Source organism: Muscardinus avellanarius (genome assembly GCF_963383645.1).
Source record: "Muscardinus avellanarius genome assembly, chromosome: 6".
Classification (NCBI taxonomy): domain Eukaryota; kingdom Metazoa; phylum Chordata; class Mammalia; order Rodentia; family Gliridae; genus Muscardinus; species Muscardinus avellanarius.
Window position 1 is genome coordinate 19,557,385 of NC_137791.1, and position 24,777 is coordinate 19,582,161.

General features: G+C 41.1%; 1 protein-coding gene across 1 annotated transcript in view; it reads right to left on the bottom strand.

Annotated features, from left to right (window-relative positions):
* Positions 1–2,585: 2,585 nt before the first annotated feature.
* The window catches only part of PRMT9 (protein arginine methyltransferase 9), a gene marked incomplete at both ends in the record, with an annotated part of 36,622 nt that continues 14,430 nt past the window's right edge, over positions 2,586–24,777 (bottom strand). Inside the window, 5 exons of the mRNA XM_080697435.1 lie at positions 2,586–2,801; positions 3,891–4,013; positions 8,329–8,482; positions 18,424–19,141; positions 22,710–22,893. Of these exons, the coding sequence (XP_080553561.1) occupies positions 2,586–2,801; positions 3,891–4,013; positions 8,329–8,482; positions 18,424–19,141; positions 22,710–22,893 (1,395 nt within the window). The remainder of the gene's footprint in view (positions 2,802–3,890; positions 4,014–8,328; positions 8,483–18,423; positions 19,142–22,709; positions 22,894–24,777) is intronic.

The following is a 24,777-nucleotide window of genomic DNA, read 5'->3' on the forward strand; positions in this document are numbered from 1 at the left end:
CTGGTCTAACACCTCGGCAGGCTCCAATCCCGGCCTTGGAAACCCCAGTACCGGCCTTGCCTCACGGCAGGCTCTGATACCGGCCTCGCTGGCCCCAGCACCGGCCTAACCCCTCGGCAGGCTCCGATCCTGGCCTCGGAGGCCCCAGCACCGGCCTTGCCTCACGGCAGCCTCGGATGCCGGCCTCGCTGGCCCCAGCACCAGCCTAACCCCTCGGCAGGCTCTTATCCTGGCCTCGGAGGCCCCAGTATCGGCCTTGCCTCACGGCAGGCTCCGATCCCGGCCTCGAAGGCCCCAGCACCGGCCTTGCCTCACGGCAGGCTCTGATGCCGGCCTCGCTGGCCCCAGCACCGGCCTAACCCTCGGCAGGCTCTTATCCTGGCCTCGGAGGCCCCAGTACCGGCCTTGCCTCACGGCAGGCTCAGATGCCGGCCTCGCTGGCCCCAGCACCGGCTTAACCCCTCGGCAGGCTCTCATCCTGGCCTCGGAGGCCCCAGAACCGGCCTTGCCTCATGGCAGGCTCCGATCCCAGCCTTGAAGGCCCCAGCACCGGCCTTGCCTTATGGCAGGCTCCAATGCCGGCCTCGCGGGCCCCGGCACCGGCCTAACCCCTTGGCAGGCTCCGATCCCGGCCTCGGAGGCCCCAGCACCAGCCTTGCCTCACAGCAAGCTCCAATGTCGGCCACTGGCCCCAGCACCCACCTAACCCCTCAGCAGGCTCCGATCACTGTCTCTGTGGTTATTATTTCAAAGGTTCCAGTTGTAATGTATCAGATGTCTGCCTCCCCTGAGTACTGGCCACTGCCATTGCCACTGCCTCCACCATTTCAAATCCTTCCCAGGTTCTTTTTCCACTCTGAATGTTGTCCAGTGTTCCTAAGCATGCGTGATGGTAGCATTCGACATTTAGTGTAATTTCTCCAAAAAAATAAGGTTGGTAGGATCTGGTTTCTGCTTCTCCTGAATACAAGTCTCCACCACCATCACAGAGACCTCTTTCAACACCGCCTTTCTCCTTGGTCTCCGCTAAACTCTCTCCTTACAGGTGATGTCCAAGATTCTTAACAATATAGAGAAATAGCAGTCCTCCTTCACGGGGAATTTTTCCATAAGTTCCAGTGCATTTAGATAAGTTTTGTCTGCATCTCCAGTGTCCTGGCATCCGCAACGGCTTTCTTAACTCCTCTCCGATATTTTTTTTTTTCTTTTCCTCTTTTTTTTTTTTTTTTTTTTTTAATAAGAGAAAACAGTATATGTGGTTTGAGGAGGTAGTGGGATCAGGCACTCACTCAGTAGCACTGTAACCCGGTCGGTTTCCCCATGGGTCCAGAGTGCTCCGCACCACTCCGCTGGGGCCCAGGGTCCTGCGACCCGGGCCCCGGCTGGCGTGCCCCGCACGACCCCCGCCCGGAACCCAGGATACTGGGCCCGGTTTCTCCAGGGGTCTGGCATGCTACGTGCAGTTCGGCCCGGGGCCCAGAGTCCCACAACCCAGGCCCCAGCTGGTGTGCCCTGCGTCTCAAAACCATTTTTATACACAAATATTAACTGAAAAACAACAAAATTATCCCATTTATAACAGCATCAAAAAATAAAATACTGCCTGGCATAGTGACACACACCTATAATCCCAGTACTTGGTAGGCTGGGACAGGAGGGTCACAGGTTCAAGGCCAGTCAGTCTTAGCAACTTAAGATACTCAGCAACTCAGTGAGAACATATCCCTGTTCTGTAGCACCATAGATCTCAGTATTCAGTGGGGGCCTATTTTTAGATGTTTCCCAATAATGAATCAAAATATCTAAAAATAAATTGCTTTACTTTTGTCACATGACAATTAGGATGAAACTTTTTTAAAATAGAAGTTTTATATATTTTATTTTTGTGGTACCAGGGATGGAACTCCAGGGGCATTTGACCACTAAGCTACACCCCCAGCCCTATTTTTTAATTCTTTATTTTGAAACAGGGTCTCACTAACTTGTGGAGGGCCTCACTAAGTAGCCGAGGCTGTCTGCAAACTGCGATCCTCTGGTCTCAGCCTCCTAAATGCTGGGATTACAGGCGTGCGCCACCATGCCTGGCCAGGATGAGACTTTTAAAATGTGAATTGCCAAGGAAAAATAGTTTCCTACTTTTTAAAAAACTACTCAAGTGTCTTTTTCCAGAGAGTAAGTCTGCATTCTTCAAAATCTTTTAAATATACTTTATTAATGTGATTTTTTTTTTTTTTTTTTTTTTTTGCAGGTTTGGGGATGGAACCCAGGGGCATTCAACCTCCAAGCTATACCCCCTGCCCTATTTTTTATTTTTTATTTTGAAACCGGGTCTCACTGAGTTGCAGAGGGCCTCACTAAGTAGCTGAGGCTGTCCGCGAACCGCGATCCTCCAGGTCTCAACCTCCCAAATGCCGGGATTACAAGCGTGCGCCACCATGCCCGGCTATTAATGTGACTTTTTAATAATATTTGACCATTACAAGGAATGAAGTTTGTACACACCCACTTTATGATTACAATCCCACAAAGGCAGACACGAATCCCATACGTGATGCTGTAAACAGTTTTTATTACAAAGCTGCTCTTCACTGTTTCACGGTGATGCTGACATTGCTTTTGTGGTGCTGAACGTGCAGAACAAGCTCCTCTCCCTCCTGAGCCTGGATGGGCTTCTCCAGAACAACTGCCGCTTGTTTCCAGTGGGAGGCTGCGCCTGACGTGTCCAGCCTGATCTCTTCATCAAGGTGCATGTGGTACCAAAATGGAATGGCAGTTACCCGTCCAGATCGACAAATGCGTACCTGTGGGAATTATGAAAACCATGTCAAGGCAGAGTAGACTTGGATCAGTCTCCCTCTTTTTAGTCAACTTTAAATAAAAAGTTTAAAGTATGTTTCTTCCAGCCAGGCATAGTGCATGTCTATCATGCCAATAAGTGGGAAGGGGGCAGGACGACTGCAGGCTCAGGATGCCTGAGCAACTTAGTGAGACCTTGTTTCAAAATAAAAAATAAAACAGGGCTGGAGGTGAAGCTCAAAGGTAAAGTGCCTCTGGGTTCAATCTCTAGTACCACCAAAAGAAGTAATAAAGTGTATTTGTTCCAATTCAAGTTAATATTAACCTATTGTATTTACTAATATTTACTCAAATCCACTTTTATAAGTTGTTCAGAAAAGAATTAGATACAAAGCCAGGCATGAAGCCGGGTGTGGTGGTGCACGCTTAAATCCCTGTGTTTGGGAGGCTGAGACAGGAGGATCGCACAGGTTCGAAGCCAGCCTCAGCTACTGAGTGAGGTTTTCAGCAAGTTAATGAGACCCTGTTTCCAAATAAAGTATAAAATAGGTCTGGAAGTATTGCCTGGAGGTAGAAAAAACCCTGGGTTCCACTCCCAGTACCACCCAAAAAATAGAAAAAAAAAAAACCAGACACAGTGACACGTGCCTAGGAGGCTGAGAGGAGGACGACTACAGGTTCAAGATCAGCCTCAGCTACTTAGCAGGACTCCGTTTCAAAGTAAAAAAAAAATTAGCTGGGCATGGTGGTGCATGCTTGTAATCCCAGCGTTTGGGAGGCTGAGCAGGACCATGGTTCACAGACAGCCTCAGCTAAAGTGAGACCCTGGTTCAAACTAAAGAATAAAAAATAGGACTGGTGATATATCTCAGAGGTAGAATGCCCCTGGGTTCCACCCCCAATACCTGCAAAAATAATAAATTTAAAAATAAAAATTTTTTTTAAAGTGGGCTTGTTACCTCAGGTAAAATGCCACAAGGAAGAGAAGGAGGGAAAGACTTAGATCCTCAAATTTCATATAGATACATATACGTATATATTAAGATAATTATTCTCACAATAACAAAAATAATCATTTTGCATGTTGTCCGTACCTTCACTTCTCTGTTGGAGGTGTTCAAATACGGAGTCATTAAATCCAGTCTTAAGAGTTCTACTGGCTTGCTTAAAGGTATACATGGCAATGAGGAGAGGTCCAAAAATACACGTATAGGCACCTATAGAAGGCATAAATGTTTCACTTTTACTCATTTTCTTAATGGTCTGGGATCGTCAAGTGCTTAAATTATACTTGGCTCTATACTGACAGAATCCTTCTTACATGTTACTTAGTTTATAGTCCTACATCAACCATTTATACTCACCGTACCAGTTTTATAGTAAGAATGAACAAACCAAGATTTAAGCAGGTTAAACACTTGCTATGGTTTTAGTTCCCTTTATCTAGATCTTTCACAAGTGGATGAAAGCTGACTAAATTTTCTTAACCCAAAGAGCTCCAAAAAACTAAATGTACGCCTTGTTTATGAATAAGCAAGTAGCACATTAAGTATTAAGTTGTTTAACAAAAGATGCCAAATTCAACCAAATACAGTTCATTTATTTCTGGAAGGCAAGGGTTCTTAACTTTGGCTGCAAGTTGTAATCAGCTGGGGAGCTTTTGAAAGGACTGACTACCCAGGCCACACTCTCCACCAGGCTGGAGTCAGGATCCAGATGCTGGTAGTTCTCAAGGTCCCCAGATGCTCCAAATGTGCAGTGAGAACCACTACTGTTAAGTGCTCTGTGATTAGTCACAAGGGAATCCTGCTATTAATAATTGACAGCTTCTTCATTTGAAATGTAAGCTGTTGCTTAAAGCTACTTTCCTTTCTATAAAATAGTGGAAGCCAACCATGATGATGAAACCAGCTACAGAAACCTCAACTTCTCCCTGGGCATTCTTAAGACCATCCAGGCTTTTCTTCTCCATAAAAACTCAGTAGCCAGACAAGGTGACACACCTGTAATCCCAGTACTGGGGAGGCTGAAATAGGAGGATCACAGGTTCTAGACCAGCCTCTGCAACTTAGTGGGTCTCTCAATAACCTAGTGCACCCTGTTTCAAAACAAAAGGTTAAAAAAAAAAAGCCTGGAGGTAGGATGCCCTTGGGTTTGATATCCAGTACAAAGAAACACCAAAAAACAGTGACCTCCTAGTATTCCCAGGACTCTTCATTATGCCCTTTTATTCTTATATATTCCTATTATATTGTAATTGGTTATATTAGTCACCAAAATAGCCCTAGATTCCATGTGCCCTCTCACTGCCTGGACCCTGCCCTGCCGTTCCTCAGTCTTTCAGTCGTTCCCCATTCCTGTTTCTAAGCCTGACCTAACAGCCACTCCCGTCATCTTTGTCAGCTCCTAGAAAACAAATCTAGGTCTCATCTTTTTTCTCTTCTTTTTTTTTTTTTTTTTTTTTTTTGTGGGTCCGAGGATGGAACCCAGGGGCATTCAACCTCTGAGCTACACCCCTAGCCCTATTTTTTCTTCTTTACTTTGAGACAGGGTCTCACCAAGTTGCAAAAGGCCTCACTAAGTAGCTGAGGCTGTCCACTAACTGCTATTCTCCGGTCATATGGCTTAATTATCTATATGCTGTTGACTGCCAAATTTCTATCTGCAGCCTAAGGCCATAAACTCTTATCCAACTGCTTAATGACCTCTCCTACATATGAACAGCCTGGTCCTCCTATTTTTCCCCATATCAACATACATAACCTGTTCTTCCATGTGTTTTGACCTGAAAAAAAAAAAAAATTGAGTCCTTTCATATCCCACAGCCAATCTATAAAAACTCTACTTTTTAAAGGAAAAAAAAAAAAAATCCAGCAGGAATGGTGGCACATACCTGTAATCCCAGTACTCGGGAGGCTAGGACAGGAGGAATGCAGGTTCAAGGACAGCCTGAGCAACACAGCAAGACTCTATAAGCAACCTAGCAATATCGTGTTTTAAAATAAAAAGGTCGAGCCAGGCACAGTGGCACATGCTTGTAATCCCAGCACTTGGGAGCCTGAGACAGGAGGAGCACAGGTTCAAAACCAGCCTTGACAACTTAGCGAAGACCTTCACAACTTAGTGAGACCCTGTTTCCAAATAAAAAATAAAAATCAGGCTGGGGGTTTAGCTCAGAGGCAAAATGCCTCTGGGTTCAATCCCTGGTGTCACAAAAAAGCAAGGGAGGTAGAATGCCCCTGGGTTCAATTCCTAGTACCACACACACACACTACATACATATATACATACATCCAGAACCTGCCCACTGTGTCCACCTCCACTGCTACAATTGCAGTCTACAGCACTACTACATAAACCTTAAGCCTTTGCCTGGTCTTACAAGTGTTCACTCCTAACATAACCACCAAAGTGATCTGTTCAAATTGAGCCACATCACAGCCGCCTCTCTGTAACACCCTCCAGGGTTTCCCACCCTTCTCAGGGTAAAGGCCAAAGTCCTAATAAGCCAAAAGCTCCACAAGATCCAGCCTCATACATGTTTTCTGGTTTTATCACAGCTCTCCATAATGGTTCCTTCTTCCTGTCTCTGAATACGCTAATCTTGCTCTTGCCTCAGGCTATTTAGTTTGTTGACTGTGTATAACATTTCTTCAAGGCTCCACTTAAATATCACCCATGAGTCCTCCTCTTTAGATGTAACCTATGTAAAACTGTGTTTCCCACATCCCAGCCCCGAATTCCCGCAGCCTTCTTAATGTCCAGAGCGCTTCCATCTATCACACTAACAGTTTTACTGTTAGTAAAACTATATACAGTAAAACTATATACAGGGTCCAGTAAAACTATATACAGTTTTATCTGTCTCTTTTCAATTGAATGCAAGCTTCATGAGCACAGCAACTTGATTTCATAGCCACATTCTCAATTCTAAAACAGTGTAGGTGGTAGATATTTCAGTAAACGTCTGCTGGGTGAATGTCCTTGTTTTCTGTACTGTATTTTTTTGTTCTTTTTTGCAGTGTTGGGGATGGTACCCAGAGGCATTCTACTTCCAAGTGACACCCCCAGCACTATTTTTCATTCTTTTATTTGAAACAGGGTTTCACTGAATTGCAAAGGGCCTCACTAAGTATTTTTTTTTTTAACAATTTTTATAGATTCACTCAGTTGCCAGTCTAACAGAAGAATCAGAAGAGAAGAGAAACAAGAAAATTTAAGAAAATGAGAGCTAAATAACAACATGTAAAACTACCAAAAAAGATTCTGGAGCCTCTTGAGATGAAGTGAGAAACAGTAGTAATGGCCAAGTGTAGGGCTACTGGCACCGAGAATGCAGTGTTGGACTCAGTCAAGTAAGATTTTCCAGGGCCGACAGAAAAAAAGAGAAAATTAATATACAAAAATGTTATGTAAAAAACAGAGACCATGGAATGCAAGCTCTTAACGGAAGACATGAGATGGGAGACAGTGAAAAGATGGCAGGGTCTATATACTGTAGACCATGCCAAAAACACCTAAAACTCTTCTAAGTATACTCTCTTTCTTAAGCCCTCCAAAAAAGGTGAGATTAAACTAACTCTAAAATCTTAATTACCCAGATCTGAAAAAAATCAGTTTCTCAACTAATTTATATTAATGGAGCCATGTATTTATTGTTCACAAGATATCTAACAATGTGTACCTAAGCAATTTACTCTCCATAGCCTTTGTTTAAAAGTTTTAGAAATCACATCCTTAACTCTATACTTAACATCCCACTTCCCAAAATTCTGCTTTGGCTTATATAGTAATATCCCACCTCCTTCTTCCCTATCTCCAATCTCAAATCTCTTCCCTAGACATGCCATCTACCCCCCACCCCTTTGTGGCATGGGTAACTTTTGCCTCTGTGCTGTTTTTTATTTTGAGTCTCACTACCTTGCTGAGGGCCTCCCTAAGGAGCTGAGGATGGCCTCAAACCTGTGATCCAGGGGTCTCAGCTTCTCAAGTACTGAAATTACAGACTTGCGCCACCACAACCAGCTCCACTCAAAATCTGTGCTTTGCTGCCACTGCCTGTTCCTTTTTCACCCTCATTTCTAAATCCTGGATCCTCCTCTCTTAAGCAAGAACTAACAGCTTTGCCTTGCATTCTTACATCCCTGCTCCCAAGGCTGGACAGCCTAGACCCTGGGCTTCAGCTGCTCACACCTATCTGCTGCCAACCTGATTTTCCAATGTATAGATTCAAATGTAAAATACAGATCTTTTTTACACAAGGAACATGATTTTTCACAAGAGTAAAACCTGGTGCCCTAGTTTTTATTTGTAATTAAAATTCAGCAGAATATCTATAAACTTTTGTCAATATTCACAAGAAAGCTTCATGGTTATCCTCACCTCTAGGTTGATTTTTACCTTTAAATTCCTTTGCTCTAAGACACTGATTACCATTCTAATCCAGCTAAAACAGTGACTAAACAAAGAGAAAACACGAATTAGAGCATAAATAACAGCACCCTGACCGAACCTTCTTTTCCAAATACTTACCTGAAATTGGTTAATAAAAGGAGCTATATTTAAACCAAGAGTACGTTCTGTTCCCTGAACAGCATTCTCTTCTACCAGAGCTTGTGATTCCACAAGCAACCCAAACATCAGCACGTACTGAGGAAAAATCTTGCCACCAGACTGTAGCAAGCACCTAAGAAAGAATAAATATTTTAAGTTGATTCCCTATGTTTCATAAATATCAATAACTAAGGATAAAAAAATTAGTGAACCACGGATCATATGGACTTTGATGTAGTGCAAGGGTGTTGCTGTTGATGAAGTGATCTTGAAAGAATGACTAGGAGTCAGAAGAGTATTCGAAGTCTAGGGCAACTGGGGAGGAGACAAAGCTGTTCTCCTTCAACCAGCAACTTTCTTTTATTGAGGGTTTTAAACAAAACACTGTAAAAAATATTTAACCACAGGAGAAAGCAAAACAGTCATGAGATGAGTCATGGAAAAACAGCAAGGTAGTCATGGATGAATCAGGGTAAACACTTCTGGGAAATAAGGAAGTTGTCAGGATCCCTGCTTATCAGTCCCATTTGGTCCTTGGAGGCTTGTTTGCATGCAAACAAATTCCCACTTGGGTGGGCAGTTTGTGCCCCTCCCAAAATAGACCGAGATGACCTCAGAGCTGGTGAATAAGAAGGCTTCCAACACCTTGTGTCATTAAGTGGTAGTTCAAAATGTTAAACCACTGGAAAAAACTTTCAAACAAATCAAACCAACCCATGTACCCCTGGCCAACCCCTCTCTAGTGGGCCCTATAAGAAATATGGATCTAAGGTGCTCTGGGCCATTTGGGGGCAGCTCATGGGCACTCTGGGCAGCAGTCTGCAGCTCTTGGCCTCTCTCCCCACGGCCGCTCTCATGCTCTTTGAGGTGGCCCGTGTTTCCTCTGAACGTGTATCTTTGCTTTACTTAAATTAAAACCTGCCGGGCATGGTGGCGCACCTTGTCATCCCAGCATTCGAGAGGCTGAGTCCGGAGGATCACGGTTCACGGACAGCCTCAGCTACTTAGTGAGGCCCTTCGCAACTCAGTGAGACCCTGTTTCAAAAAATTAAAAAATGGGCAGGGGTTGTAGCTCGGAGGTCAAATGCCCCAGACCCGCAAAAAATTAAAAATTAAAACCTCTGCCTTCATCTCTGACTGGCACATATTTAAATTATTTTTGCCACGGAAGCCAAGAACCCATAGAAGTCATCATCCTGACCTATGACAAATGGATGTAAAAACTGCAGGTTAAGTCTCCCTATCCTAAAATACAAAATACTCCAAAACCCAAAACTTTTAGAGTACCTATACAATGTCTTACATGGAAAATTCTATACCTGAACTCATGAACAGGTTGTAGTCAAAACATAGGTACACTACAAATATTGTAAATAAGTCAGACATGGTGACACACACACCTATAATCCCAGTACTTGGGAGGCTGCTACAGGAGAATTGCAGGTTCAAGGACAGCTTCAGAAACCTAACAAGACTCTGTTTCAAAATAAAATATAAAAAAGCAGAGGAGTATAGCTCAGAGGTAGAATGTCCCTGGGTTCAATCCTCAGTACCAAAAAATAAAAAAATAAAAATTTTTAAATTACCTTGAGACTACATGCATAAAATGTATATGAACCATAAAGGAAACGTATAGTTAAGAGGAACCCCCAATTTACAGCCAGCTGATCAGAAGTATAGGTGAAAACCTTTTATATGCAAGTAGCATTTGAAGTTGGAGGCATTCCTGTAGGACTGAACCCTGAACCTGTGGGGTCTGATACCATCTCCAGGTAGGTTGCATTAGAATGAACCATGGGACTCCCAGTTGATGTTCAGTGGAGAATTACCCGGTGTGGGGAAAAACCCTGTATATCTGGTGTCAGAAATGTATTGTACTGAGCCAGGCATGGTGGTGCACAGTTGTAATTCCAGTATTTGAGAGGCTGAGACAGGAAGAGCACAGGTTCAAAGATGGCCTCAGCAACTTAACAAGGCTTTCAACAACTTAGTGAGACCTTTTTTCCAAGTAAGAAATAAAAAATCAGGCTGGGGTAGTAGCATAGAATGCCTGAGTTCAATCTCCAGTATTAAAAAAAAAAAAGCCTCTGGCTTCAATCTGCCATACCAAATAATAATAATAATAATAATAATAATAATAATAATAAATTAAATAATAATTAAAAAATTAAAACCTCTGCCTTTATCTCTGACTGGCACGTATTTAAATTCTTTTTGCCACGGAAGCCAATAATAATAATAATTTTTTTTTTTTTTAAAGAGTATTGGATTGAAGGTGGGCATGGTGGTAAGCACTTGTAATCCCAGTACTTGGGAGGCTGAAACAGGAGGATTGCAGGTTTGAGGACAGCCTCAGCAACCTAGCAAGACCATGAATCAAAACAAACAAACAAAAAAAAGGGCTAAAGGTGTAACTCAGAGGTAGAATGCCCCTGGGTTCAATTTCTAGTACCATGTAAAAAAAAAAAAAAAAAAAGTATTGTACTGAGTGGTTTGTGAACAGAAGGAAAACTAATATTTTGTTTTTTGGGTTTTTTATTTATTTATTTTTCCAATACTGGAGTGGAACCCAGGGGCATTCTACCTCTGAGAGATACCCCCAGCCCTAATTTTTTTTTTTATTTTATTTTTGAAACAGGGTCTCACTGAGTTGTAAGGGGCCTCACTAAGTAGCTGAGGCTGTCCGCAAACTGTGATCCTCCCAAATGCTGGGATTACAAGTAGTGTGCACCACCACGCCCGGCTAATAAGATTATTTTTTACCATTAAGATACAGGAAGGATATGCAGAGATCCCAAGCCCTCTCCAGGCGCACTACCCTTCCTGCACTTCAATGGATTTAGCACCCTGTGTGAACCTCTTTGTCCACTCTTTATAGAAATGCTATTACACATGTGTAACTGACTAAGTCACGGGTACTGGTGATTAGCTCCATCCCTAGCCCCTTTCCAGAACTGAAAGTTCCAACTCTCTAATGACATGGTAGGTTTCTCTGGCAATCAACCCCCATCCTGAAGCTAACAGCTCATCTAGAGATATTCTACTAGAATGAACGTGGACATGCTTGAGTAATAAAAGACACTCTTCTCACCCTATCACCCACAAAGTTCCAAGGGTTTTCGAAGTTCCTGTGCAGGAACTAGAGTAGACCAACATGTATTTTTTACTATATCACAATATCCTAGGCAATAATAAAAAAATATAGCCTAAACAGATGTCAAAATTTCTTCTACTTAAGTGATAAAAGTCTAAACCAAGCAAGAACAATGCCAGAGATACACAAAAGCAGGGCATAAAAATTATTTCAAAGGCTGCGACAGAAGATCGCAAGTTCCAGAACAGCCCCAGCAAGTCGTGAGACTAATCAACCTAGCGAGACACTGCTTCAAAATCAAAATAAAAAATAGGACTGGGGCCTAGCTCAGAAGTATAATGCCTCTGAGTTCAATCCCAAGTTAAAAAAAATCATTTCAAAAGGTGCCATTTACACTATCTTAATAAAAAACCTTCTAAAAATCTTTCTTAACACTGTTTCTGTCACAAACAGGAATGTTTCTTAGTTATAACTGCTTGGAAAAAATAGCAACCGCCTTGAAACTTTATCTTCACCAACATCAAGTATTTTGTCACACCACTGCTGTTACAAGATTCTTTTGTCTAAACCTTTAGAAAGCCAAATGATACCTCTGAACCACCTGTCGTCAGCAGTGAAAAAGTATGTTCCAATTTAAAAATCTAAGCACAAATGGCAAAGAAACTTTTGAAAAGAATTACTACTGCCTCGTGACTGAAACAAAAATATTTTAAATAAGTTGACAAAAAATAAAATCCTACCAAGCTTTCAAACTTTCCCCTAAAAATGAATACTTAAAAACAAATTGCAAGCCGGGTGTGGTGGCACACGTTTGTAATCCCTTGCTTAGGAGGCAGAGACAAGAGGATTGTGCAAGTTCGAAGCCAGCTGTGCTGGCTTAAGAGACTCTGTTTCAGCCGGGCGTGATGGCGCACGCTAGTAATCCTCTTGCTTGGGAGGCTGAGACAGGAGGATCGCATGGGTTCGAAGCCAGCCTCAGCTACTTAGTGAGGCTCTCAGCAATCTAGTGAGACCCTGTTTCCAAATAAAATATTAAAAAAGGTCTGGGAGTATAGCCCGGAGGTAGAAAGCCTCTCTGGGTTCCATCCCCAGTACCACCAAAAAAGAAAAAAAAAAAAAAAAAAAAAAAAAAGAGAAAGAGAGACTCTGTTTCCAAATAAAAAGTATAAAATAGGTAATAGGTCTGGGAGTATAACCCAAAGGTAGAAGGGTTTCCAGGAACCCCAGTACAACCAAAAAAAAAAAAAAAAAAAAAACCCCACTGCAAAGCCAGACGTGGTGGCACACATTTGTAATCCCAGCACTTGGGAGGCTGAGACAGGCGATCACACAGGTTCAAAGTCAGCCTCAGTTACTTAGTGAGGCTCTCAGCCCTGTTTCTGAATAAAGTATAAAATAGGTCTAGCAGTATATCCCGGAGGTAGAAAAGTCCCTGGGTTCCACCCTCAGTACCACTACCAAAAAAAAAAAAAAAAAAAAAATGCAGGCTGTGTATGATGGCGCACACCTTGAATCCTTGCCATATTACTTTACTCTAGTGAGACAGATGTACTTTATCCTTATCACAATTATAAACTAAAAATACTTATATGTGTATGTATATACACTTATGGTTGTATGCCTGTGTGGATCCATAAACATACTTCCAATCTCTGAACACTGAAGACAGCCTAAAAGCAATGACTCACCAGCAGAATCCTATCACCAGATTTGTTTCAAAATACAGATCTCCACTAAAAGGAATCAGGGCTCCTTGGAGAAAGACTGATTCAAAGACTGGGAGAGAAAAATACAAGATGAAGATAGAACATATGGTTTCACCAAAAGTAAGAACATGCTCAAAGAATGATGGAAAGACTTTAAAAAGACAATGGAGCCGGGCTTGGTGGCACACACTTGTCCTAGTCCTTGGGAGGCTGAGACAGGAGCATCATAGATTCAAAGCCAGCCTTGGCAACTTAGGCCCTCTGCACTTAATGAAACCCTGTTTCTAAATAAGAAATAAAATCAGGCTGGGGGTATAATCTGGAGATAGAATGCCTCTGTGTTCCATCCCCAGTATAAAAAAACAAACAAACAAACACTGGAACCAGTCTGAAGTAGCTCCCTCCAGACAAATACAGGACAATTTAAGCATCAAGACAAATATTGATAGATAGGTCTGAATTAGCCGGGATGTCAGATACCTGAAACCATCAAGAGAATGACTGGGAAAGGAAGATATCTAGCACTTGGGCACTGGAATTACCACGTACTTCAAAGGAAGAAGTCATCTAGAAGATGAATCCAGTTGTGTGCCAAACATTTCAGTCTACCCCCTTCTTTAACTTACTTCAGATCTATAAACAAATAAATATAGGTGGTTGTTTTTATTAAATCAAGTTTGAGATAATTATATATTTGTATGCAGCTCTAAGAAATAATACAAGGAGATCCCATGTCTTTGTTACCCAGTTTACCAAATGGCAATATCCTACGAAATAAAGCACATTCTAACCAGGGTGTAGAATATTATAAAATGAAGAGCTAGAACATTTTTGTAATTAACCATGGGATCCCTGTCACCCTTTCAAACTACACTCATTTGCCTCATGTTCTTTTATAGCTGTACCTCAGCTTCTCCCTAATCCTCAGCAACCATTTATCTGTCCTCTATCTCTATAATTTTGACAAACTTATAAATCTGATTGTAAATCTGACTGTCTATTTTTTTGAGAGTTAGCTATTTTCAATCAGCATAATTCTCTGGGTACGGACCTACGTTGTTGGAAGTAAAAATGGCTCAGCTTTTTTCAGCAGTATGTCACGATATGGGTGTACTACAGTAACCACATGTGGAAAGATATCTGGTTATTTCGTTTCCAGGTATTGTGAGGAAAACTGATATAAGTGTTTTTATGTACAAATACATCTTGATGGTAATGCCTTCTAACTCACTGAATAAAATAAGCACCCCTGGGGCCGGGCGTGGGGCACACGCTTGTAATCCCCGCGCTTGGGAGGCGGAGACAGGAGGACTGCACAAGTTCAAAGCCAGCCACGCTGGCTTAAGAGACCCTGTTTCCAAATAAAAATATAAAATAGGTCTGGGAGTATAGCCAGAGGTAGAAGGGCTTCCAGGAACCCCAGTACCACCAAAAATAAATAAATAAATACATAAGTGCCCCCGAGCCCATATGTATATTTCATTCTCCTGAAACCATCACGAGAATGATCGGGCAAGGAAGATATCTAGCACTTGGGCACTGGAATTGCCACGTACTTCATAGGAAGAAGTCATCTAGAAGATGAATCCAGTTGTGTGCCAAACATTTCAGTCTATCCCTTATATATATAGGACATAACAAAAAGCCCTTCCTTAATAAAAAAAAAAAGTGATAGAGCTGTCAAAAAAAAACTCACCAATGGAGGCTAAAACTAGTGAGTAAATGTTTAATAAGGAATGGAATATCCATATCATCTCAAAACATAATTACTCATTAGTAAAATATTGACTATAAAAGGGAAAATTTCAGTTTCCTTCTTTCTTTCCTTTTCTTTTTGCAGTACTGGGAATGGAATTCAGAGGCATTCAAGCTACACCCCAGCCCAATTTTTTATTCTTTATTTTAAAACAGGGTCTCACTGAGTTGCAAAGGGCCTCACTAAGTAGCTGAGGCTGTCCGCGAACTATGATTCTTCTGTCTCAGCCTCCCAAATGCTGGGATTACAAGCGCGAACTACCACGCCCAGCTTTTATTCTTTATTCTGAAATAGGGTCTCACTAATTTATGAAGGCTTCACTAAGAAGCTAAGGCTGGCCGCAAACCTGCGATCCTCCTGTTTCAGCCACCCAAATACTGGAATTACAAGCATGCACCACCACCACACCTGGTTAAAAAATTTCATTGTGTCTATGGAGAAAACTGGAAGATAAAACTTAACCACATAGTACATCATCATCAGTATCAGAACAAAGAGATGTGTGTGTTGTCTGATCCGATGCACTCAGAGCAAATCGTTTCTGTGGATATTCCTGCCAAAAACACAGGAGTGCAATCATGAAGCAACATCAGACAAACTCAAATAAAAGGCCATTCAAAATAACTAGCCTGTATTCTTCAAAAACATCAGTCATAAAAAAAAACCAAAAGGCTGCGAAATTATTCCAGATCAATTTACTAAGGAGACTGACACCTGAATGCAAATGCACAATCCTGCTTTTTTGTCTTGTTTTGTGGTACTGTGGATTAAACCCAAAAGCAGTCTACTTCCGAGCTAAACCCCAGCTCTGTTTTAGTTTGAAACAGGTTCTCACTAGATTGATGGATCTTACTACTTACTGAGGCTACCCTCAAACCTGTGATCCTCCTGTCTCAGCCTCCTAGTACTGGAATTACAAGCATGTGCCATCACACCCAGCTATAATCCTGCATTTGAGTCTAGACTGGGAATAAAAAAGATAAAAGCTTGATCAACAGAGAAAATCTAAACATGAGTTGGGATTAAACAGTATTGACTGTATCACTGTTAATTTTCAGATTTTGATCACTATACTGTAGTAACATAAGAGAATATTTGTTCTTAGGAAATACAAACTTAAGGCCAGGCATTGTGGTACATGCTTGTAATCTCAGTACTTGGCTGAAACAGGAGGATCACACGTCCAAAGACAGCCTCAACTATTTAGTGTGTTCCTCTGTAACTTTAGTGAGACCCTGTTTCAAAATAAGAACAAAGAATAGAAGCCATGCTGGTAATCCCAGCTCTTGGGAGGCTGAGACAGGAGGATCGCACAGGTTCAAAGCCAGCCTCAGCTACTTAGTGAGACTCTCAGCAACTTAGTGAGACCCTGTTTCCAAATAAAGTATAAAACAGGTCTGGGAGTATAGCCCGGACGTAGAAAAATCCCCTGGGTTCTACCCCCAGTACCAAAAAAAAAAAAAAAAAAAAAAAAAAAAAGAAGCCAGGAGTGGTGGCGCACTCTTGTAATCCCAGTACATGGATCCTGGGTACACCAGCTACTTAGTGAGGCCCTCTGCAACTTAGTGACACCTCATTTCAAAATAAAGAATAAAAAATAGGACTGGAGGTTCAAAGGTAGACTGGGTTCCATCTCCAGTACTGCAAATAATAATAATAACAACAACAGAGCTGGGGCTGTAGCTCAGAGGTAGAATGCCTCTGGGTTCCATCCCCAGTAACACACACGAAAAAAGAGAAGAGAGCCGGGCGTGGTGGTGCACGCTTGTAATCCCAGCATTCAGGAGGCTAAGACAGGAGGATCGTGGTTTCATGGACGGCCTCAGCTACTTAGTGAGGCCCTCCGCAACTTAGTGAGACCTGGTTTCAAAATAAAGAATAAAAATAGGGCAGGGGGTGTGGCTTGGAGGTCAAATGCCCCTGGGTTCCATTCCCAGACCCACCAAAAAAAAGGAAAAAGAGAGAAGAGAATATACACACTTAAGTATTTAGTTCTAAAGATTATGCTGCTCCTGACCTATTCTTACAAAAGAAATATAACAAAAACAAAAAACAGAGAATCAAAAAGAATGATAAAGCAAATAGAAGAAAATGCTAATAATCGATAAATCTGTACAAAGTACATTTACCCTTCTTGAAATTTTCCCTTAAGTTCAACATTAAATCAAAAATAAAAATAAATAATTAGGTAAACATATGATTTTTCAAAATGACCATACCAAATAAGTTTAACTTTACTTGTGTGAGGAATTCACAGAACCAAAGTCTTCAAAAGCATTTAATCCAGTATTCTCATTTTATAGATACTGACTTAGAAAAATTTATTTTCAGTTATTCAGTGACAATCTGAGACTAAATATGAATTCTTTAGCTCCTCTTTCAAGTATGTGCTTAAAATTCTATTCATATAGAAAAAAAAAGAAGTGATCTGTACGCTTTAACACAAAACAGTCCCTGTTCCTATAGTGTAAAATTTTAAATCTTATGCATGTTCCTTTTTAATAAATCTAGGCCTCCAAATGTTAAATACTGCTTTCTTTGAAGATTTGAGCAGATCTACTAAAGATTTTAAAACTTAATCAAATTTACTTTCAATATTAAATATTAAGCCAGGTTTCCTAAAGCAACCTAACAAGAAGGGGAAATACTTTTAGGGAGAAAACTATATAAAATAAAGATTTTAAGACTCAAGAGACACGGCAGAGTGGTGCATGCTTGTATTTCCAAGCCACTCAGGTTGAGGAAGGAGGACCACAAGTTTAAGGTCACCTTTGGCAAGTTAGTGATACCTTGTCTCAAAAATTTAAAAAGGGCTGGGAGTATGACTCAGTGGTACAGCACTCCTGGGTTTAATCTTTTCCAAAAAAGTAAGATTGGAACTTATTCTCAAGAAGCACTTTGTTCTCCCAACATGCTATTAAATGCACACTATAGTATATGATTTTTATGTCAGAAAGATATTTTTCTTTTCCTTTTCTACCCTGAATGCTTCATCTGTTTTAATAAATCTACACCTAATTTCCTATAGTAGTATAAGTTACCCAAATCCAAAGAAGGCTCTCTTCCTTATACATATAATGCAGATTCCTTTAGGAGGAAAATGTACTAACTAACCTACACAACAAAGAGGAAGGCATCGAGTCACAAGTCTTGAAAATCTGTGCCTGAGGAACATACAATAATCTTTTGACTCACTTTTACCATTGCACCATTAAAGAACTAAAAGAATTTACATGTAAAATTTTAATTTACATTAAAAAAAAACTAAAAGTTAGGCTTGATGTGGTGGTGCACTTCTGTAATCCCAGTACTTGGGAAGCTGAGACAGGAGGATCCCAAGTTCCAAGAACAGCCTCAACAATTTAGCAAGACTCTCAGCAACCTAGCAAGACCCTGTTTTAAAACAAAAAATAAAAAGGGCCGGAATGTAGCTCATGGGTAGAACTCCCCTGGGTTCAATCCCCATTACCACACACACACACAAAAAAAACCTAAACATTTTGTACTTTGTGTTTTACCTGGATATTGCAGCTTTTTCCATTATTTCCTGCTGGATGAGCCCAGATGGCTCGATGACATCCAAAATAATTATGCTCCACAACTTGTCTGATTTTGGCCTTTGCAAAACAGTAGATTCATCATCCACATGTCTCAGCCAAAACTCAAGTGTTTCCTTAGGAAAGTGATTGGCTTCAGATATGAGGTCCAGAGCAACACGATGCTGGTCTTTCTCCACAGAACTGTAAGGCTTCACCTGCCCAAGTGTGCCGGCAAGGACAGGCAGAATGGAGAAGCCTTCAGACACATCTAAGACGTAGAAAGGTTCAGGGGCGCCGTGCACAGCATCATTCTGTCCCGTTTCCGAGCTTGTCTCACCGTCCTGACAGTGAGTGTCCATGGCCTGACACAGTTTCTCTGGGGCCAGTGAAGACAACACTTTCCTCATTGCCGTTTTAAAGCCTTCATGATATGGGATGTTGTTAAGCAAAGCTATTTCTGTGGATTCCAATACACATGTCTGCTCTGCAGCATCTGGCTGACTGGTCTGAAGGTTAGCCAAAGCGCTGCAGAGTTCAGCCTCATGGCCCAAGGAGAGCAAGTCTTTATTCTTGGTAAAACTACTTGTAACTTCCATTTCATGCTCCAAACCCAAAATACTAATCTTCTGGATTCTTAAGTAACAATCCTGACAGGACACTTCCATTGTAACATGGTCCCCAGGCTTTACCCAATAGTCTTCATTAATTAAAAAAAAGAAAAAAATTATAACTGATTAATATAGAGTGCTTTTAAGCTTCAAGATCACAGAAAAATCTCCATGATGCCCATCTAATCCCCTATTCTTTGAATCACTACAGGAAAGACTACATCTATTAATTTAATATACACAAAACTGGGAAATCTCACCAGCTATACTACAGAAAAACTAAAATTTTAAGATTAATATTTGTAGCATAATAAGGAGATTTAAAAAATCTACTAATGGACCCTAAGACTATCAATATTATAGAGTTTTTGTTTTATTTTACTACTATCAATAGCTATCATCATGCCCCCAAACTGGGAAAAAAGAGGGGAAGAGTGCTGCGGGAGATTTTATCCTTTGGTAATGAAGAAAACAAAAACAAAAAAAAGATTAAAGCCAGGGAGTAATACCAAATTTCACTTTAACATAATGGGAGACTTTTAAGAGATTTCCAGAAGAACAAAGCAGCATTCAACAGAATCTTCATAGTAATTCTTTTTTGCATTACTGGAGTTTGAACCGGGGCATTCTACCTCTGAGCTACACCCCCCTGCCTTTTTATTTTTTACTTTGAAACAAGTGCCTCCCTAATTTCCTGATGCTGGTGTCAGACCTGCAGTCTTGCCCATATCAGTTTTAAAAGTATTGGGATTACAGTCATGCACCACCACACTCAGCTTTTGTAAGTAATATTTCTTAGTTGTTAGTATTTAGATATTCTGACATGCTTAGAAACTTCAAAGTATAAGGAATAAGTTCTATAATGAAAATAATATAAAGCTTTCTATAAATTTCATATAGAATAAAACTTAAAATATAAATGTATAATTGTAATTGTTGTCAAAATATGTTATTGTTTTTATGTTTAAACATTTAAAATGTCCTTTCCCTACAAGAGATAGAAAGAGACAAAAATAGAAAAGATACTTAGTTATTAAAAGAGTTAGAATAAAGCCGGATGTGGTGGTGCATGCTTCTAATCCCCGCACTTGGGAGACAGAGACAGGAGGATGGCACAGGTTCGAAGCCAGCCATGCTGGCTTAAGAGACCCTGTTTCCAAATAAAAAAAATATAAAATAGATCTGGGAGTGTAGCCCGGAGGTAGAAGGGCTTCTAGAAACCCCAGTACCACCAAAAAAAAAAAAAAAAAAGAGAGAATAAATACACAGGTATAAAATGTTATTTACTGAGTGCCAATCACTGTAGTAAGCATTTTAAACCCATCATATTTTGTAATTGAAATAGCTAGCAAGGCAGAACAGCAGAAAGCACTAGATAAGTGAGTGGAAATCGGAATCCAAATCTATCTGGCTGACTCTTAAAACACTATGCTAGAGCGGGTGTGTGTGGTGGGACACATCTGTAGTCCCAGTACTTAGCAGACTGAGACAAAAGGATCCCACATTCAAAGTCAGCCTCAGCAACTTAATAAGGTTTTTAGCAATTTAGTGAGATCCAGTTTTCAAATAAATTAGGGCTGGGGATGTAACTCAGAGGTAGAATGCACCCTAGGTTCAATCCCAAAACCACATTAAAAAAAAAAAAAACAAATGCTAGCTGGGTGTGGTGGCGCACACTTGTAATCCCCATGATTGGCAGGCGGAGACAGGAGGATCACGCAGGTTTGAAGCCAGCCTCAGCTGGCTTAAGAGACCCTGTTTCCAAATAAAATATAAAATAGGTCTGGGAGTGTAGCCCGGAGGTAGAAGAATTCCATCCCCAGTACCACCAAAAACAAAGCAAAACAAAACAAAATGCTAGCCACATCACTATACAGATTCCATGACTTAATGATCTTGCCAAAATTAGATCCTTGATGAAAAGACTAAATAGAAATGATTACCCTCCACCTAAAAAGGGTAGATTTTTTGTTTGCAATTCAACTGCTCAAACTTACTGAAATCCATCAAACTGTTGTAAAAAAAATTCTATGTAAAAATTACCTTTGAAGCAGGGTTCAGTGGTACACAACTATAATCACAGTGTAAGGAAGGCTGATACAGGAGGATCATGGGTTCGAGGCCAGCTTCGGCAACTTAGCAAGACCCTTATGTGAAAATAAAATAGTAGCTGGGCATGGTGGCACACGCTTGTAATCCCAGTACTCAGGAGGCTGAGACAGGAAGATCGCAGTTCGTGGACAGTCTCAGCTACTACTTAGTGAGGCCCTTTACAACTCAGTGAAATTCTGTTTCAAAATAAAGAATAACAAATAGGACTGGGGGTAAAACCCAGAAGAGAGGCCCTGGGTTCAATCCCCAATAAGACATATACACCTCCCCCCTAAAAAAGTCTATCTTTAACATAGAATTTACATGGACAAGTTCATGAATCTATGAACTCTCTGACATTGTAAAATGTTGTGCTTATCTGAATGTGTGCATTTTTATGACCTGGAGACTCCTAAGATGTCATGAGATGATCTTAGGCATAAGCACTCCTGCACTGCCTGGTATGGTGGTACATGACTATAATCTCAGTATTTGGACAGTTGATGGGAAGATCAGATTCGAAGCCAGTCTCAGCAACATAGCAAGTCTCTCAACAACCTAGTGAGATCCTGATTCAAAACAAAAATAAAAAGGCCTGAGGGTGTAGCTCAGAGGTGGAATGTCCCTGGGTTAAATCCTCAGTACCACACACAAAAAGAACTCCTTCACTAAAAACAATACTTCTCAAATTCTTTCCATTAAAAAAAAGATCAGTATTTGTTTCATCTATTGATAACCAGAAAAATTTGACCCAATTTAAAGACAGAATGTCTTGATATGCAGTTATTTTAATCTTTGTTAAATATATATATATTAGATAGTGTGTGTGTGTGTGTGTGTGTGTGTGTGTGTGTGTGTGTGTGTACTGGGATGGAACCCTGGGTCATTCTACCTCTGAGCTACACCCCAGCCCTGTTTTTTAATTCTTTATTTGGAAACAGGGTCTCACTAAGTTGCAAAGGGCCTCACTAAATAGCTGAGGCTCGCCAATAACCATGATCCTCCTGTCTTAGCCACCCAAATGCTGGGACATGTGTGAGCCACCACACCTGGCTTGTAACTATATATATTTTACTATTAAAATCTACTTTTGAAAGAGAAAAAATTCTCAATGATTTAACCAACCTCCCTTGACTGAAAATGTCATATCCAAAATAATTTTTTAAAATTCTCAGAGCCAGGTGTGGTGGCGCACGCTTGTAATCCCAGTGCTTAGGAGGCTGAGACAGGAGAATGGCACAGTTTCAAAGCCAGCCTCAGCTACTTAGTGAGGCTCTCAGCAACTTAGTGAGACCCTGTTTCCAAATAAAGTATAAAATAGGTCTGGGAGTGTAGCCCGGAGGTAGAAAAGACCCTGGGTTCCACCCTCAGTACACACACACACACACACACACACACACACACTATATATATATATATATATATATATATATATATATATACAGAGAGAGAGAGAGAGAGAGAGAGAGAGAGAGAGAATGAGAATAAAATTCTTGCCATGATTTAAAAAGAGGATTAAAGCAACTAGTTAAAAAAAAAAAACAACAGAACTTGGACAAGACCTACCTGCAAGGTCCTGCACGGGGTACACAGCCTGTTCCCAACACGTCTCCTCACTAGGACTTGTAGATAAGCTGTGCTCATCATCAAGCTGCAGCTCAAACCAGACCATGACCGCATCCAGGATGCCTTCTTTGACAACCGGAGCACCGATCTGATCAGGCCTTTTAGTTGCAAGACTTTTTAATTCCTGAAGAAAAAGACATAAGCCGGGCGTGGTGGCGCACGCTTGTAATCCCCGCACTTGGGAGGCGGAGTTTCAAAGCCAGCCGCACTGGCTTACGAGACCCTGTTTCCAAAAATAAAACAGGTCTGGGAGTGTAGCCCGGAGGTAGAAGGGCTTCCAAGAACCCCAGTACCACCAAAAAACAAACAAACAAAACAAACAAATGACATAAAAGGAATGAGAGGATTTTATACGTGCTTCAACATCGTTCCACTGCCCACCACTCAAGTTCTATCTTGCCGAGCATTCTCAGGCAATCAGCATCTTGGCATACCACACAGGAATCTCTGATCTAGTATACCAGAATTTCAAGCAGCTATATATATTTTAGAATAAGGAAAAAGTAAGGCAGATATACATTATCGATAGAGAGAAGTCCAAGGCATATTGCTGGATAACAAACATAAGCAAAAAAGCAATAAAGATTATTAAAAACAAAAAGAGCCAGGCATGGTGGTACACACTTGTAATACCAGTACTTGGGAGGCCGAGACAGGAGGACCACAGGCTTGAGGAAAGTCTCAGCAAGTAGTGAGACTCTAAGCCAGGCGTGGTGGCGCACGCTTGTAATCCCAGCATTCGGGAGGCTGAGACCGGAGGATCGCGGTTCGCAGACAGCCTCAGCTACGTAGTGATGCCCTCTGCAACTCAGTGAGACCCGGAGTATAGCTCGGAGGTAGAATGCCCCTGAGTTCCATCCCCAGACCCGCAAAAAAAAAAAAAAAAAAAAAAAAAGTAGCAAGACTCTCATTAACCTTGCAAGACCTTGTTTCAAAATAAAAATAAAATAGGGCTGGGGGTGTATCTCAGAGGTAGAATGCCCCTCCTAGGTTCAATCCCCAGTACCATACACACACAAAGAAAGTGTGTGTGTGGACAGGAGAACAGTAAAACCAAGTCAGAAAAGCTGTACTTTAGTGACGAGGGGAAAGACCTGGGGAAGAAAAATACCAGGGTGCTTTCATATCTGTTCTTCTGTACTGCTGAAAAATGTTAAATTGGCAAAACTGCTTTCAAAACTAAAACCGTATCAAGGTTTCTGTGTGTTTGTGGCAAAAAAAAAAATTTAAAGTTAAAAAAGGCTTAAAGTAATGAAAGTGTATCTTTGAGGTAATTAGCAACTACAATGTTATCATTCCCTACTGGAATTAGAGTAACACCATTTTGAGAAAAGGAATAATGGCTCAGCCTCAGGAAGCAATCAAAGTGTTAAGATGTTGCAGACTACCTCAAGAATAAACTAGTAACAACTTTTTGGGGAATACTTTGTTAAATTTTTTCAATCTCAGGCTAAATGACCTTCACAAAGCCTTTGGTCTCAGGCAGGTTTATCTAAAACATTTGTTTACTTGAACATTTAATCTTATTTAAGACCTTCAGAAAAAGACTTCATGTAACCCTTCTCGATTTCATTTGGCACTTTTTATTTCACATGCCAACACACACACATACAAACTAGGGTGACTGACTTGTTCAACTTTTCTCAGGACTGTCCTGGTTTTACTCTTTTATGTGTGTGTGGCACTGGGGTGGAACCCAGGGGCTTTCTACCTCCAGACTACACTCCCAGACCTACTTTATACATTATTTGGAAACAGGGTCTCACTACGTTGCTGGGAGTCTCACTCATTAGCCAAAGCTGACTTCTGAGGAACCTGTGGATCCTCCTGTCTCAGCCTCCCGAGCACCGGGATTACAAGTGTGTACCACCATGCCCAGCTTCTGTCCAGGTTTTTTTTTTTTTTGGTGGTACTAGGGTTCCTGGAAGCCCTTCTACCTCCGGGACACACTCCCACGGGCTACACTCTCAGACCTATTTTTTAACCTTTTCATTTGGAAACAGGGTCC